The 17,765-nt window shown below is 42.2% G+C and overlaps 1 protein-coding gene across 3 annotated transcripts in view; it reads right to left on the bottom strand.

The window, feature by feature from the left end:
- LYN (LYN proto-oncogene, Src family tyrosine kinase) overlaps window positions 1-17,765 on the bottom strand; it is a 130,576-nt gene that overhangs the window by 4,544 nt on the left and 108,267 nt on the right. For all 3 annotated transcript variants that reach the window (XM_037028596.1, XM_037028599.1, XM_037028598.1), the window contains exons 11-12: window positions 13,138-13,291; window positions 10,005-10,136 (exon numbers count right to left, since the gene is read on the bottom strand). In XM_037028596.1, coding sequence (XP_036884491.1) covers window positions 10,005-10,136; window positions 13,138-13,291 — 286 coding nt within the window. The remainder of the gene's footprint in view (window positions 1-10,004; window positions 10,137-13,137; window positions 13,292-17,765) is intronic.

The following is a 17,765-nucleotide window of genomic DNA, read 5'->3' as shown; positions in this document are numbered from 1 at the left end:
GGTTAGATGTAGTCGGACTTCTGTATAATTCAATTTTATGTCCTTTGGTTGTGTCTTTGTTTCTCCAAACCTTTGTTGTATTCAAACTTGGTTGTGGGAGAAGGCACAGTGTTTCCACCTATGCCTCCATCTTGGCGGAAGTCCCTAACCTTTCTTCTTCTGAGGACACAGTGACTGAAGTCCCTGCCTGGATTAACCCTCTGAAAGAAGACATATTGTGTCTGCGTGGAAGCATCCTTGGTTTTAAAATGGAAAGATCCGAGCAAACTTTCTAATTGTTAAGATCTCTTGAAAGCTGTTTAGATGGTGAATTACTTTTTCTCATGTCAACTTCTGAAATACCATCTTCAAATATTTGTGTAACTTGAATGTTCTAACTAGAAGACTTCATTCGACTCTCATTGTATGGAGCCATGGGGCTGATTTGCATCTTTCCTTATTTGGGGTTGGGGTCTCCATAAAATTTGTGGCTTTGGCATTGCCTTGACTCTTGAAACTAGCCAAGTTCACTTAAATAACTTTCAGAAGAAATCTCTGTGTTTATTTCTGCATGGGGGTTGGGTGTGGGTCTGGCATCCTGGTGGGGGGACTAGTATGCAGGATGATAGAAGCAGCAGCTGGACCTGTGAACTTGGTTAAGAGTGTCTTTCACTTCCTTCCTGGAGAATCTCCAATGGCATAAAAGGTCAGAATGTGCCCACGGAAGATAAACCTCTCTAGGGCGCCTTAACCCCAATGCAGACTTTTCTTCCTTGTTCTCATATGTGCTCCTAACGGTGAAGAACTCTCCCAATGCAGAAAAAGGCCAGGCAAGTTCCATTCTGCCTGGGGAACTTAATTTGATAAGAAGAACAAAAGGAAGAAAATCTGGAGTCTTTTAATGTAATGTAAAAATAAACCAATAAATAAAATAAGGCTATTAAATAAGTCTTAGATTAAAGTCTAAAAATTAAAGCTGTTACTTGGTAATTTGTCTGTTATTAGGTCAAAACCAGCAAACACCCATTGGCTGGTGATCTTAAAATGCAAGCACTTTCATAGTCCATCCTTCATTCTTCCAACAAGCATTTATTGAGTTACTAACTATGGGTGTTAGCACTAAGCTCTGAGAGATACAAGAATGATGATGACAGGGACTTGTCCTCAAGTGATACACAGCCCAGTGGGGAGGGTGCCCCCAGGACAGGGAGGTGGGTGAGCAAGAGTGGGAAGTAACATCTGGAGTGGGTAGGAGTTAGCAAAGACTAAAGGTTGGTGAAGGAACACAGGAAGGAGGAAAATGAAGCACAGCAGAGGTTAGAAAGGAACAGGGTATTTGTGACAGGAGATGAGAGCCCACAGCTTCGGGAACTATGACAATCTTAAAGACAAAAGGGCCTTCAATGAGTGTGAGAGGATGGAAGTACCAGCTACCATGGGACCACAGTCTCCTACCCAATGATACTTCCAAAAGGGCAAATTAGTTTTTTCCGAGAATGCTCTGACTAGGGTGAGTCTCCTGGCCCTGATTCACCAAGGACACTGCGATGTTGCATACAGCTGGTAAGAAACAGTCAGGAAAGACAGGATGCTTCGTAAAATTTCATCATTTTCAAATCTCCTTTCTCTTTATAAAAGCAAAGCAACACAAAACCCCAACCACAAAGATCCCCTCTGGGTTTTTTTTTTAGAAAATTCAAATGTAAATATTATTATAGTTTTGCTTTTAAGATAGGGAAGTAAAGACCTTTGCCCCACCTTCTTGTTTTTCCTCCTTAATTCATCCCCTCCAAAAGCAGAACAAGAAACAGAAATTTTAAGTCTGTCCTTGATGAAGCTGGGAGACACCTGTCAACCAGAGGCAGAAGTAGTCCGAGCCAAGAGGAAGAAAGTGAAACTACAGCACCTGCAAGAAACAGATGGGCAAGACGTGTCCTCACACCGATGACTCCTGGGAGGCTCCACATAATTACCACACACGCAGAGGTGAGGTGGGTGGCTGCAGACAGGACAGTACCTATAAAGCCCTCCTGGCAGGTGTGCCAGAGTAACACTGGAGAAACTGAAGGCACGCCAAGCCCAGTGGAGGTGGGGGTAAAGTGTGGGATGGAAGACCCAGAGTGAGGAGAAATGCTGAACGTGAAAAAGCGAGACACATTTCACACCTCACAACTTGGATGACCCTGAAGGACACTGTGCTGAGTGAAGTCAGCCAGACACAGGAGGGCATGTAGAGTTTGGTTCCACTAAACAAGAGGTACCTAAAGTAGTCAAATTCATAGAGACAGAAAGTAAAATACAGGTTGCTAGGGACTAAGGAGTTGAGGAAATGGAGAGTTAGTGATAATGCACAGATGTCAAACTTATTTTCACTGCTGACCACATCAGCCTTGCTGTTGCCTTCAAAGGACTGAAATAATTTTAGGACTGTATAAATGTAATTACTCCCTAACTGTTAAGGAGTTGAAATTGTATTCAGCCCTTTGAAGGCAATAGTGAGGCTGATGTGGCCCCCAGTGAAATGAGTTTGACACCTGTGCTTTAATGGGTACAGTTGCAGTTTGGGAAGATGAAATAGTCCTGGAAATGATGGTAATGGCTGCACAACATTGTGAATGTACATAATTTAATGCCACTGAACTGTACACTTAAAAATGGTTAAGATGGCAAATTTTATTCTATGTATATTTTACCATAATAAATAAATACAAAAAAATGCACAACTGCCCCTTCCCCAGTAAGCCTCCAGGATGTGGACATCCTGGCTTGTACTCCGAAGGCAAGGCTGGGAAGATTCTCTTCTGAAAGAGCTCAATAGTCCCAGAGAACAGTCCTAAAGCCTGTGAGGGTGCTGACAAGTAAGCCCAGTGGTCCAGAGACCCTTGTTCTCATGAGTTATCTCACCAAAGGAAGGGATGAAGGTAGGGAAGGACAGAATGACAGGGACAGAAAGAGCAGACATGAGACTCAATCACTCCAGGACATCTACCATCTTACTAGCAAGTCACGCAGAAATAAAATAAAAAGTAAAAAGGAGGATGCAATCTATGGAAACTTCCCAGAATTTATGGCTATAAGTTTCCAAATAGAAAGGACAAAACAAGGACCCAGCATAAAAAACAAAAAATTGACAACGCACCACACCAAAGTACAGAAATTTCAAGGATAACGAGACATCCTGGGTTCTTCCACAGCAGAAATGAGATCGTAGACAGAGGACAGACTCAGAGGCTGCCAACCACTTCAGGAGATGGATTCAGGGGAAGAATTTGTTTAAAGTTCTAGATCAAAAGGGTTTGAGTTATAGCACTCATAACATAAGCAAATTTGATAATTGTACTTCCTTAGCTACTTAATTTTATTTAGATCATGAGCCTCTCAAGAAAAAAATCCTATTTGGGAATGTATTCTATCTTCTAAGTAGGAATTAGAAGCAGAATAATAACATCAACACCTCAAATTTTCATGAGGACAAACTCCAAAGCTGTGTACAGCAACAACTGTGATAAACGACCTTTGCTCATTCATTCAGTGCTCACTCACCAAGGAGAGCAAGAAAATGACTGAAGAAAAACAATTCCTGTGGCTTTGAGTTTATGGGGGCTAAAACCTTCAAAACATGAACATTTTTTTGAAATGGACTGATAGTAATTGGACACAAAAGATTTTTGAGATTTGCCCAAAATATAATTAATTGGTACAAAATGTCTTTTTAATTGCAAACTCAATTTATGTGAGAAATTGAAGCTTTTTTAAAATTTAATTTTTATTGTTGTTCCCACCACTCCCCCGCCAGCCATCCCCACTTCCCTGATGGTTTTGTCCATGAGTCCTTTATAGTTGTTCCTGAAAACCCTTTTCCCCCATGATCCCCTCCCACCTCCCCTCTGGTTACTGTCAGATTGTTCTTAGTTTAACTGTCTTTGGTTATATTTTGCTTGCCTATTTGTTTTGTTGATTAGGTTCCACTTAAAGGTGAGATCATATGGTATTCTTCTTTTATCATCTGGATTACTTCACTTGGCATTACTCTCTCCAGTTCCATCCATGCTGTCACAAAGGGTAGGAGCTCCTTCTTTCTCTCTGCTGCATATAATTCCATTGTGTAAATGTACCACAGTTTTTTGATCCATTCATTTACTGATGGGCACTTAGGTTGCTTCCAGCACTTGGCTATTGTAAATTGTGCTGCTATGAATATTAGGGTGCACAGGTTCTTTTAAATTGCTGTTTCAAGATTCTCAGGATATAATCCCCAGAGTGGAATTGCCAGGTCAAAAGGCAGTTTCATTTTTAGTTTTCTGAGGAAATTCCATTCTGTTTTCCACAGTGGCTGCACCAGTCTGCATTCCTACCAACAGTGCACTAGGATTCCCTTTTCTAAACATCTTCTCCAACACTTGTTGTTTGTTGATTTGTTTATAATGGCCATCCTCAACGGTGTGAGGTGGTATCTTATTGTGGTTTTAATTTGCATGTCTCTGAGGGCTAGTGATGCTGAGCATCTTTTCATATGTCTCTGGGCCCTCTGTACGTCCTTCTTGGAGAAGTGTCTGTTCGGGTCTTTTGCTCATTTTTTAATTGGGTTTTTAATCTCCCTAGAGCGGAGTCATGTGAGTTCTTTATACATTTTGGAGATCAAACTCTTGTCTGAGGTATCATTGGCAAATATGTTTTCCCATATGGTTGGTTCTCTTTTCATTGTAATGTTGTTTTCTTTAGCCATGCAGAAGCTTTTTATTTTGATGAGATCCCATTTGTTTGTTCTTTCCTTTATGTCCCTTGCTCTAGGGGACATATCAGTAAAAATGTTGCTGTGTGGAATATCTGAGATTTTCCTGCCTGTGTTTTCCTTTAGGACTTTTATGGTGTCACAACTTTTATTTAAGTCTTTTATCCACCTTGAATTCATTTGTGTGTATGGTGTAAGTTGGTGAGCAAGGTTTATTTTTTTGCATGTAGCTGTCCAGTTCTCCCAACACCATTTGTTGAAGAGGCTATTTTTACTCCATTTTATGCTGCTGCCCCCTTGATGTAAAGCCTTTTTCTAAAAAATATGTTACAGAAAAGTCTTTTTTCTGGACTATATTCCAATGTGCACAGAAATTCATGGTGTTAGCTATGCCCACTAAAACTATCCATCTCAATGAATAGGATGCAAATAGGAAATGACACACCTACACTATACTCACTCCTACACATTTAGTATTTGACTACTACTAGAAGTTTAATCAGTAACTTTATTGACAAAATTGTATCATTTATTCTCTCTCATATTCCCAAAATGCTGTTCTATTATCGCTGAGGAATAGCAATAAAAGGCACACCTTTCACCATAAGCCTTTGTATCTTTTGAACTCAAAACAGTATGACCATATTTGTATTTAATAATGAGTAAAATTAGGGAAAATTGTACTTAAGAAATAGTACTGAAATATTTAGAACTATGAATAGCAAACATCAGTAGGTGCCTATGAGGAGCATCTGCAAGCTTAAGGCCAGAAGTGTTTTGCACTATCTGATTTTTCATGTGCATATATTACTTAGATGAGTATTAAAATATTTAATAAAAATGTAATAGTAAAATATTGGAAACTTCAAAAATTTATGAAGAAAATTAATATAGCCTATTATCTCATCCCCAACGACTGTAACATTTTGATGTATTACATTCTTTTTAATATTTGTTTTCCTCTAAAAATATGTTTATATGTAGCTTTCTTACTTCTTTTTCTCCCCTACTTTATTTTATCCCCTTTTTATCTTTCAAAGTCAGACATATCTTTTAAACCATTTTTAAACACTTAATATATCCAGCACTTTTCCAGGTAAAGAAAATATTCTCAAGCAGTTTTTTAACAGTGATGGAAATGGCATGTTCTGGCAATGTTTACCGATTTTTTGCTATCTGTGAGTCTAATCCTCTGAGATTTAAGTTAATTGTATAGTTTGATCTCCTCACATTTCCTGATAGTAGAAGCTCTGCTAACATACAAACATCATGATTGGCAATGTCTTCGACTCAGAACTCCAGAAGGCATTACATTCCAGTCCTTACAAAGTAGGAACTAACTGGGGAAGAGACCAGTCAGTACTGTCTGGTTGGTCCTGCTGTATTTGTGTGTGTGTATGTGTGTGTGAGAGAGAGATAGTCACTATTTTTCTACTGATTCTTTTATAATTTTTATAATTTTTCACTACAAATATTTTCTTCTTTTTTAATTTTTAATATATATATTTTATTGATTATACCATTACAGTTGTTCTATTCCCCCCTTCATTCCCCTCCACCTGCACACCCCCTCCCCCACCATCGCCGCCCCCTTAGTTTATAATCATGTGTCTCAAGTTCTTTGGATTCTATATTTCCCCCACTATTCTTGCCCTCCCCCTATCTATTTTATACCTACCCTCTATGCTACTTATTTTCTGTACCTTCTCCCCTCTTCTCCTCCTCCCACTCTCCTGTTGCTAACTCTCCATGTGTTCTTCATTTCTATGGTTCCGCTTCCGATCTAGCTGTTCTCTTGGTTTGATTTTAGGTGTGGTTGTTAATAACTGTGAGTGTGCTATCCTTTCACTGTTCATATTTTTCATCTTCTTTTTCTTATATAAGTCCCTTTAGCATTTCATATAATAAGGGCTTGGTGATGATGAACTCCTTGAACTTGACCTTATCTGAGAAGCACTTTATCTGCCCTTCCATTCTACATGAAAGTTTTGCTGGATAAAGCAATCTTGGCTGTAGGTCTTTGGATTTCATGACTTGGAATACTTCTTTCCAGCCCCTTCTTGCCTGTAAGGTCTCTTTTGAGAAATCCGCTGACAGTCTGATGGGTACTCCTTTGTAGGTGACTGTCCCCTTATCCCTTGATGCTTCTAGGATTCTCTCCTTCATTTTGGTCTTGGCTAATGTAATTATGATGTGCCTTGGTGTGTTCCTTCTTGGGTCCAACTTCTTTGGCACTCTCTGAGCTTCCTGGATTTCCTGGAAGTCTATTTCCTTTGCCAGACTGGGGAAGTTCTCCTTTATTATTTGTTCAAATAAGTTTTCCACTCGTGGCTGTTTCTTTCCCCCTTCTGGTACCCCTATAATCCGGATGTTGGAACGTTTAAAGATGTCCTGGAGGTTCCTAAGCCTCTCCTCATTTTTTTGAATTCTCATTTCTTCATTCCTTTCTGGTGGGATGTTTTGTTCTTCCTTCTGGTCCATTCCATTGATTTGAGTCCCAGTTTCCTTTCCATCACTATTGGTTTCCTGTGCATCTCCCTTCATTTCAATTAGTTTAGCCTTCATATGTTCCTCTAATTTGTGACTAAAATCAACCAGTTCTGTGAGCATCCTGATAAACAGTGTCTTGAACTGTGCATCTGAGAGGCTGGCTATTTCTTGGTCACTTAGAGTTATTGGCTCTGGGGCTTTGAGTTCTTCTTGAGCCATCTTTTGGACTGTTCATGCCTGTTAAGTATGAGGATCGGAGCCCTAGGTGTTCACCAGAGCAGGGCAACTCAGTCACTGGGTTGTGACGCTGTACATGGGGGCAGGGTCAGAGAGGAGCAATGGTGGTCTCGTCTGCCGCCTCTGCGTCTGCTGCCCCCGCCACTACCGCCGCAGCTGCCACCATCACTGGGGCCGGCATGTTTCATCACACTGTGCGAGAATGTGCGACTGCAGTGAGTCCTCCACCACTAGGTTCGCCCACTGGGGCCTGGGCGGTCTGTCTCACTGTGTGCGAATGTGTGACTGCGGTCAGTCTGCCCGCACCCTGGCTGGATCTGCGCTGCCTGTGTGCCTGGGTCCGGGGATCTTTCCTGCCCAATCCTGATCCTCTGCTGGCTCCGCCCCTCTTACCAGTCCGGTAGAACGGTTCGCTGTTGTCTGACTTCCGTATAGTTCAATTGTCTGTTCTTTGACTGTGTCTTTGTTTACTAAACCTTTGTTGTATTTGGACTTGGTTGTGGGAGAAGGCACAGTGTTTCCACCTATGCCTCCATCTTGGCGGAAGTCCCTCACTACAGATATTTTCAAATTCGGGCATGGAGCACAGTAGGCAAGAATATGAGGTCTTGGGAGGCACATAGGCCTGGGGTTAGAGGCTGCTCTGTGAGGAGCTAGTGACACAGTCTTGGGCAAGAGTTACCTCAGAGCCTCTGGGCCCCGTCTGCATATCACCGTGGAGCATGTCATACAACATCATTTTATGAGTTGATATGTCATTTGGTCAGGTATCAGATTATATATATGATCTGAACATATAATCTTTCTCCATATATACATATAGATATAAGTTATTGATACAGAGATATAATGCCAGACATCAGGGTTGATCAAGAAATATTTTCCCTACTTTCGCGGGCCTGCGAACTAGATGATCGCGGTTTGATTCCCAGTCAGGACACATGCCTGGGTTGCAGGCTGGTTCCTTGCAGGCTAACTACCAGCACGGAAGGCACAAAAGGCAACCATACATTGATGTTTCTCTCCGTCTCTCCTTCCCCTCTAAAAATAAATAAATAAATAAAATCTTAAAAAAAAAAAGAGAGATATTTTCCCTACTTTAAATTAGGTGTTGTTCATTCATTTCAGGGTCTGGGGCAGAGTGGCAGTCAGAACACAAAATGTTGGCACAAAGGAGATCTCAAGGGACAGTCAGCTCCTCTGTGCAGGCACTGCCTACCTGTTCTCCCTCCCAGCGGGAGCCCACTCCCGATTTCTGTGGCTCATCCCTACACAACAGTGAGGGTGATCAAAAGCAGGAAGGCTGCGTCACTGCTTCATCCAAAGACTCGCACGGCTTCTGTCTCATGTGAAATAAAATGTGAAGCTCTCCCGTGGCCTCTGAGGCCCTTCTATGCACTCCACCCCCAACTCCATGGGCCCCTCTACTGCCCTCACCTCCAACTTTCTATCCATAGCATGGAGACAATTAAATGTTCTTGGACCGTCATTAATTCATAAATTCATTCATCCTCCAAGGCCCAAACATCATGGCTCCTGCTCCTGCTGGGGATCCCATGCACTGGCTGTTTCCCCTGAGGGACACTCAGCCCCAGACAGCCCCACTGCTCCTGACTCACATCATGTCCCAGACTCCCTGAGGATCGCCCGGTAAAACCAGCAGCCCTCGCCCTGCCGCCTTGCTAATCCCCAGACCATTTCACACATTCTCTATAGAGCACTTCATCCACAGACTGTCTATTTGATTATCACCAGTTCTGCCTCCCAGAATATTAGCTCTGAAGAGCAGAATAATAGCTGTGACTGCTGAATCCAGGCATGCAGAGAGTGCCTGGCACCCTCTGTTTTATATATTTTTTCCAATGAGGGAATGACTTAAACATTAAGAATTTAATTTAAATTCACCTTATCAATCAACTGTGTTAAAAGCCAAACATTAAAAGAATGTGAAGGGTTTGGGAGAAATCCCTCTCTTGCACTTTCCACCCCAGATCCCTGGCCAGGAAAGGCTGGCGGAATCTGGCTCCAGGGCCTCAGGTGTCAGGATTCTGGAAACACTGAGTGCTGTCCTCACGTCCAGTCAAAGCTCTGAGGGACTTTTCACAGATAAAGAGGTGGTTTCCTCTTGAAGAGGCAGGGACTCCAAAATACTTTATACAATCCTCTGTTTCAGAATGAACCAAAAAGCACTGTAAATCCCCATTTCTATGTCTGTGCTCTCCATCAGGTGTGTGGCTTAGCAGGAACACCTGTGTCTAATCCTCTAATCCATCCTCATATTCACACACCCACGAAGGTGCCAGGCACAATCTAGGCATGAAGTAAGTGGCGGAATGAATTAGTGAAGAAAAAGAATATGCTCTCAATCAAATGAGAGGGCAGAGAAGTGGCTAAGAATATGTTACAACACTTTCCACTAAAGACAGTCAAGTTCAAATTCTAGCAGAAAAGGGTTATTCTTAGCTTTGAGAAATGAGCTTATTACTGGTTTTTTAATGCCTCATGCTTTTGGCTTTTTTTCTCACATGCACCACTTGAATGGAAATAGGTAGTAAATAAAGGGTACCTGGATAGGGAATTTTCCCATAGGTAACGATTTCATACAGGAGAATTCCGAAGGACCACACATCAGACTTAATAGTGAAACATCCGAAATTGATGGCTTCTGGAGCTGTCCACTTGATGGGGAATTTAGCACCTAGCGGAGAAGACAAAGGAATCTTACTTGAGCCTCTGAGTTGACACAAAAATGTCATGATCCTGTGATCCTCTTCTGAGAAAGTTATGATTATTTGTTTTGAAGAGGTAACACACAGTACAAAGCAGAGATGATACGAAATGTTATACTTAAAATGTTTGCCTGCCTCCCTGTTTCCCTTTTGGGCACTTCCCCCTTAAGAAGTCAAGTTTCTCATGTCATGTCTCAAAGATACCCTAACCAGCCCACCTTGAATGTAAATGTACATGACTCGGGCTATAAGGCATTTATTCTTAGCTTGTCCATTTGTCCCTCAACACCATCGCCTAAGCATGTAGAGTATGGGCGGCAAACACAAGGCCCTCGGGCTGAATCTGGCCCTCCACCTTGTTTTATCCCACCTGGTACCTTGCTTCTACCCAGCGGCAGCGCCGAGCTCTCACTTAACTCTTAAGGAGTAGTTACATTTATACAGTCCTAAAATCACATTCAGCCCTTTGAAGGCAGCTGCAAGGCCGATGTGGCCCTCCTGGTGAACATGAGTTTAACACCCCTGATGTACAGGTTTCCAGTTGTGAGTATGTAAAACACAGTTATTCTTGTATTGTTATTTATTGATTCTTGTATTATTTTCCATACAAACTGGAAACCTACCTTTTCCCCACCCTGTATTTATCTTTAGTGTTCACATTTTCTCTAATGAACCCACACTATGTTTATGTGGAATATCAATATCTCTTGATAAGCCCCCACCAAAAGAAATGTCAGACGGTACCGCACACTTGAATATTCCCTACTTGCATCTGAAGGAGCCAACCAGACATTATTACACTTTAGGAATTGGGTAGGATGATGATCTGCCTACAGTGAGACAGTGATGATACTCGGTTTCTCATTAGGAGCTGAGGAGGCTAAGGGACACCTAGCCTTCGGGTCATGGGAGAAGCAAACCTGGCCCGAGGAACTGCAGGGCCCCCTTGAGGAAAGTAGGGACTTAGGCACAGGCTGTCACTCTTACACCCTGGAAAGGCTAGGGATTTCCACCAACAGCTTAAAATTTTTTTAACAGATTTGCCTTTATTATGTCTTTGCTTTAGAATTTTTGTGGTGTCAGCCAAAATCAGAATAACAACAAAAAGGACAGAAGAAGGCTTCACAGAGCAGCTATTGTGTGCGGTGCCCTCACTGTAGCACATTCCAGCACGAAACCCAATGCCCTTTGGGCAGCAGTGGAGGAGAGAGGGAGGGCTGTAGGTAGAGTCTGACTCAGGCTCTGCTGATTCCCGATTGATATGATCCCTGGCAAATCACTTATTGTTTTTGTACCTTCTTGGCACCTCCATCTATGAAATGAGGAAAGAACGGAACCTCCCCAGGTTGCTGTCAGGGTTAAGTGGTTTTACCTGTGTGCTTGGCACAGTGTAAATACCAATGGAAGGTACACTGCATTACTGTTTACTTCTAGAACCTGAGCTCTCTGCACTAAGCCACCTGTCTCATTCATGAGAACAGTTATTTTTGTGATACTCTAGGCTTGTCAAATTCAACAAAACCACTGAAATGCATTCTAGCTCATGTACTCTGAAGCTAGATCTGGGTTTGAGTTTTGGTTCTACCACTTACTGTGGGGCCTCGGAAGCTGCTGAACCTCTCTGTTTCCTCACCAACAAGGTAGGAATCATCATCATACCATCGCTGCACAGGGTTAAAGATAAATGAGATAATGTATGAAAAGCACTCAGAATAATAGTGCCTGTCACACTGTAAATTGCTCACTCTATTTTTGCTATTATTTTTTAAACTGCTTTTCCTCAAACTGTTCTCTTGCACCTACCTTTTTATTGAGGGTAATGAAGGTCAAGGATAGGTAATACCCCATCTGAGAGAACACAGGATTGAGACAGGAGGAGAACCACCTTAAGTATGATGAAGGCAAGAAACGCTACACACATCAAAGAGATGTTTCAATGTGTTTGTCACTTCTATAAGTCCTGTGGGCACCTTCCAGAAATAACACACGTGTAGTTAAAAAGAAAATTATCCTTGTTGAATAATTCTTAGGAATGTCAAGAAAATGCTTGGCTCTTTAAAGCACTGCAAAAGTATTTACCCATCTTTCGTGAGGGAGACCTTCAGAATCCTCAGATTGTAATCGTCATGCATGAGTCAGGAGGAGCAAAGGCCAATGCAGTCCAGATGTGGCTCAACACAGAGCAACGTGCCAGGAGCCAGATTCATGCCTCTTTGTGCATTTTTATTTATTTAATTTTATTTAGGATTTTATTTATCTTTGCAATTTAAAAAATGCTATGTACGATTTTAGAGAGAGAAGGAGGGAGACAGGGTGCTAGGGGAGAGAGAGAAACATCGACTTGTTGTTCCTCTTATTTATGCATTCATTCATTGATTCTTCTATGTGCCCTGACTGGGGATCAAACCGAAATCTTGGTGAATGGGGACTGGCTGAGCTACCCAGCCAGGGCCACTCTGTGCATTTTTGATTCACATGTATAATATGAGAAATGTAGGAAAGTAAAGGAGTGTATTTTTGTAGCATTACATTTACTTCTATGTATATAATAATTTCTATGTTTTATTTTATAATTAAAAGGCCAGAATATAGAATATGAAATTACTGTTACAAATATGTTCTGTATACAGTAAAAAAGTATACTTAATTATTTGGGTGAAAGTTTTAAACATGTATCATAAACAAAGAATCTTGACTTTACCAAACTCTTTGTGTTTTGCTTTGCTTACTTAAAATACAAATGATAGCATTTGTAAATGTTGTAAAAGTATCATGTGCAGTTAATCAAGAGAGTAATTTTTTTGGACAAATACTAGAGTAGAACCACAAACAGCAACTATGGAACATTTAGAATATTTTACCAAATTGAGTTCTTTTTAAAAAAATGACTATTGTTATTGCTTTGTTGAAAAAAGACAAAAACAAAATTAAATCATAACAAAACATGTAATGATCACCAGGGAAACACACCTTCCCTTGCTGTGTACTCGTTATCTTCAATTACTCGAGCAAGGCCGAAATCCGCGATTTTGCACATGAGTGACTCAGAGACCAGGACGTTAGCTGCTCGCAGGTCTCGGTGAATGTAGTTCTTCCTCTCGATGTACGCCATTCCCTCTGCGATCTGAAAACGGAAGATTGTTGTTTTCAGTGGAGTTTAGGCTATGTAGAGGGCCATCAAGGAAAACCCCCAAACCTGAGGAGTTCCTGAAACCCTTTCATGTATGTTATTCTGATCATTCAAGTTTTAAAAACACTGGGTAAATGACAATCGCCATTTTGAATCTTTTCTAAACGAACGGCCCCCAAATCTGAAAGGATGGTGATCGCCACTCAACACGATCTTTTAAATTGCTACATCTCAACGTTTTCTAATGCGTGGAGAATCTTTTTAAGGCCCTACTAAATTCTTGCAGGTAGGTATGCAGATGTCATTATCCCAGTTTTCCAAATGAAAAAACAGCTGGAGAAAGTAACGCACTAACACAAAGAAGTTACTAGGGCATCAAGAACAGGATGTCCTGGTCATCCTTGGTCAGCAGCATCTTCCCAGTCCGGTTAATCAACAGCCCATGGAACCGGTTCTCCCAGTTCTCCCTGCACAGCCCCTGCACGGTGACCGGGAAGATTCACTCTGACAGCAAAGCACGATGGCAGGGAAGAATTCAAAATTTAAAGAAAACAACAAAATAGGGGAGGTGAAACTACTATTCATTACTTAGTAGAAAATCAGGATTTTAAGGAGAACAGTAGCAGAATATTAAGATAAGTACCTAAAAGAAAGGAAGAGACAAAGGTAGAAGGAAGGGAAAGAAGGAAGGGAGGGAGGGAGAGGCCCAAGTAGCTGTGTCTGGTGAGCAGTTACGGGGAAACTGTGATCAGGATTGCGTCACAGGAATGAATGTATTCTGCTAAATTCTACCCTGAATGCCAGGTGGCCCAGCTTGGAGGACCTGACTATCCCCACTTACCTGCAACAACATCCCTCCTTATGACTCAATTTGAACCCCAGGTTCAGCCAGGCTGTGTTGCTTAGTAAAGGTTTAGCTCCTAATGACTGGGTCCGCTTCTCCTTGACCTCTTCCTAGAACACCTTTCCCCACTCTCCACCAATCCCTCAGCTCACTTTCTGCTCAGAGGGCCTTCTCTTAATTCCTCCTGGGTACTGTAATCTCTCTTTACTCTATCCCTGCCCACAGTGGTCAGTTTGCACAAAAAACATTTGCGCCTACTGATCATAGTGTTGTCATTGTTCTAATGTTTAATGTGCTTATAGTTGTCATGCTTTCCTCCAGGACAGAGGCCACACCTGATGTTTTTTTCTGTTCTCACTGGTATCTATCAGAACCTTCAACCTTCTCACCAAACATCTTCTGAAGCAAAGAAAGTTCTTTGGAAAGTGAGCTGGGTTTTTAATGCTACCAGAATACCATGTTGTTGGCACACAGCTGCAGGAATTTGGCAGGGTATATTTTTTTGTGGTCACAAGATCACTTGTATAATAATTTGTGTGCATTAGGTTAGTCTCAAAGTCCTGTCAACCCAGAAGTTTGAGTCTGACCAACACCAAGGAATACTATCCCGAACAGAGAAAATCAGAAATCAGAAAGAACAAAAGAGGGCTAATCTTCTTCTTTAGTAGAAATGACAATGTAATAACATTCGGTTCTATAACCAGGAACAATGTGGGCAGCACTTGGGCAGTGCATGAAGTGGAGGAGACCAGGCTAAGTGATGCCTGCAGGGTGAACTCGGAGGCTAGACATGGCCCGCACAGCTTGGGCAGCCCTTGCTTCTGTAATGGTGTGGCCTCCTGCATCCCTCAAAGGGAACACTTTAATCTGTTGTACAAGTCCAACCAGGTCCAAGCCCCTTGACTCAGTTGTGACCTGGCCCCTGCCGAGCCCTCCTGCTTCCTCATGGTGACTGTGCTCTCTCTGGTACCCCGGCTTCCACACCTGCCTCTGCTCGGCACATTTGTACCCTGCCCCTTTTGCCCGGACAATTCACTCTGTAGGTCTCAGCTAAGAGGTCACGTCCTTCAAGAAGCCTGGCCTAACGACTCACCTTCTCATTTGATGTGTGTGGTCCCAGAGCTCCCTGCTCCTCACCTGTTTTATCTGTCTATGATCATGGCAGGAATGTAACCCCTTAGGTGTACAGGTATAGGGTATGCACATTTCTGTTCTTGGGCACTTAGGTAACATTTCAATAATTATATACAACCTGGGCCAGGAACCTGAATGAGCCAAAGTTGGCAGCAGTCCCAGTTTCAGCCTGAGATTGCAGTTGACGGTAGCAGTCGGGAACCTGTGCTGAACACCCTCCTCTAAGTATGCTGACTGATCCACACAGATGCGTGCTAGTAGGTGGCCCTGAGAGAGCCTCTAAGACACAGCACCGAGGACCCACATCTCTTGTTCTTGGTGATGGGCTTCAATGATCAGCTTGTTAAGAAACACATTCTGGGAACTTGTGTGTAAGGTTTCAATCACACCCGCCCCAGCTCTGCATTTACACTAATCCGAATGCAATTTAAAAAGTGGTTCTCTGAAACAACAGCGGACTTGCAACAAGCCCCGGTTATTTTGGCTTTCTTTTCCATGTCAGAGTGTGTTAGGGGCTCGTATTCCAAACAGTAATAACTGTATTCACCAAGATCAAGATTCAAAACACTATCATTCACCAAATTGAACAAATAACAATTGTGGGAACAAAATAAAACCTTTCAGACACGACTTGCCTTTGAGGTTATAAAAGACCACAGCTCTTCTTATATGCCCTTATTCTTCCCCTGGTTTATACGTATTATTCTTTCTTGGATTCTTTTGTTTTTTTTAAACCTTAATCCTTTTTTTGTTGTTGTATTTATTTTGGCTGAAGTGTATCTGGCTGTATTTGGTAATAGCAGGAAGGAATCAGAGACCACTCTGGCTAATGGAATCCAAGTCCAACTTTTCCCCCTTAGAACCTTCCTCCCCAGGGCCACTTAGTCCAACAATTGTCTGCACTGTGGACAGAGCTGTCTCACACAGGCCTCACGCTGAGGCTCAGTGTCCATCAGGACCCCAGAGAAGGGAGTGCTCACTTCCCACTTCTTACTGTTCCGTAGCTCAGAAAGGGTAAGTCTTGAGGTAGTTGTGTGGAGTCGCTCAGGTCCAGTGAGGAAAGAATCTGAGGTTCAGGATACTGTTTTGTGCCCACAGATATTTTACTACGAGGCTAATGATAGGCAGGCAGATGATTTATAGGCAAGGAAATAGATAGTCAGGCATTAATAACCATTATGTCTCCCACTACTAATTGAGGACTTATTAAGTATCAGCCACTGTATTAATTCTTTTTACATGCAATGCATGTTTTATCTGAATACAAAATCTACAAGGTTAAGTTTTACTTCCATTGTACAAAAGCAAATGAGACTTGGAACCTGCAGAAAGCCACGGGGTGAAGGAGAGAGCTGGAGGGACATCAGGTGTGTCTGACCTTGATGTCCACACTCTCAACACCACATTCCACAGCGTCACATCAGCCAGGAACTCATTATTGGAAGGCTAACTAGAGGCTCCTGGAGCTCTAATGGATTTTTCAACCAAGAGAACACTTTTTTATTGAGAAGACAGAAAAATCCTTTTGAAGGCTCCTCCCAGAATTCATTGTTAAGCCCAAATTTCACCCCACAGAGAACTCCCCCCAGGCAGAGTCAGGGTGTCCATCTCGGGAGGCACCTGCAAGCGTGGCTATGTTTTCTCTCTAGAACAGTGTGTCTCAACCTTTTAAAATTGTCATCCCCGAAGGAGAAACATTTAAAGTTTAATTCAAGTTAATCTATTCTTAATAGGCGAGACTAAATACAAAGAATTAAGATTTTGTCAAGTAGGTTTGAGCTTTGGAGAGCCACAAACTACTGTAATATCCTTTGAGATTTCTTCAGCTCCCAAGAACAAACTGTCCCTCCCTGGGAGACAATCTTGCCCACATTTTGAGTGCTTGGTCCATACGATGCTAAATCAAACTAAGAAGACTTAAAACCAGTTTTGCCTCAAAAAGAGAAATGAGACAGATGATGAGATATGCTTGGCTGGGATGAGGTTAGCACTCTTGTCAGAATGAAAACAACCCGCCTAAGATACTGTTTCACCCAAAGAGCCCCACATGTTCTTAAAAAAGCAGTAACTGCCATTCCCTTCGGGAGTCTGAGGTGCTAAACAGAAATTACTTTTCCAGAGTTAACACCATAGGTTAGTTCAACGGTTTGTAAGTGATTTTAACTTTCCCTTTATACACATAGTGGTAAAGAAAAAGTTTTAACCCTTATGCCAGTACTAACTCTGGCTGCCTACCTGGGGAGCTTTCAAACGATACCATGGCCTCGCTCTAAACCAATAAACCCAAATCTGTAGGAGGGGGGCCTCCTCAGACGATTCTCACATGCAGCCCAAACGGTTACCTGCTCTGGGTCCTTGCAACACTAAGTGTGGTCCTCAGACCAGGAACGGCCTTGACACCACCTGGGAGTTTGTGGAGGTACGGCATTTTGAACGCCGACCCCGACTTACTCCACCAGAATCTGACTTTTACCAAGGTCTCCGAGTGAT

The sequence above is a fragment of the Sturnira hondurensis genome, unplaced genomic scaffold (assembly GCF_014824575.4).
Source record: "Sturnira hondurensis isolate 20B ecotype Veracruz unplaced genomic scaffold, ASM1482457v3 Scaffold0020080, whole genome shotgun sequence".
NCBI lineage: Eukaryota > Metazoa > Chordata > Mammalia > Chiroptera > Phyllostomidae > Sturnira > Sturnira hondurensis.
The sequence above is the reverse complement of the archived record's forward strand: the minus strand, read 5'-3'. Positions and strand labels throughout refer to the sequence as shown.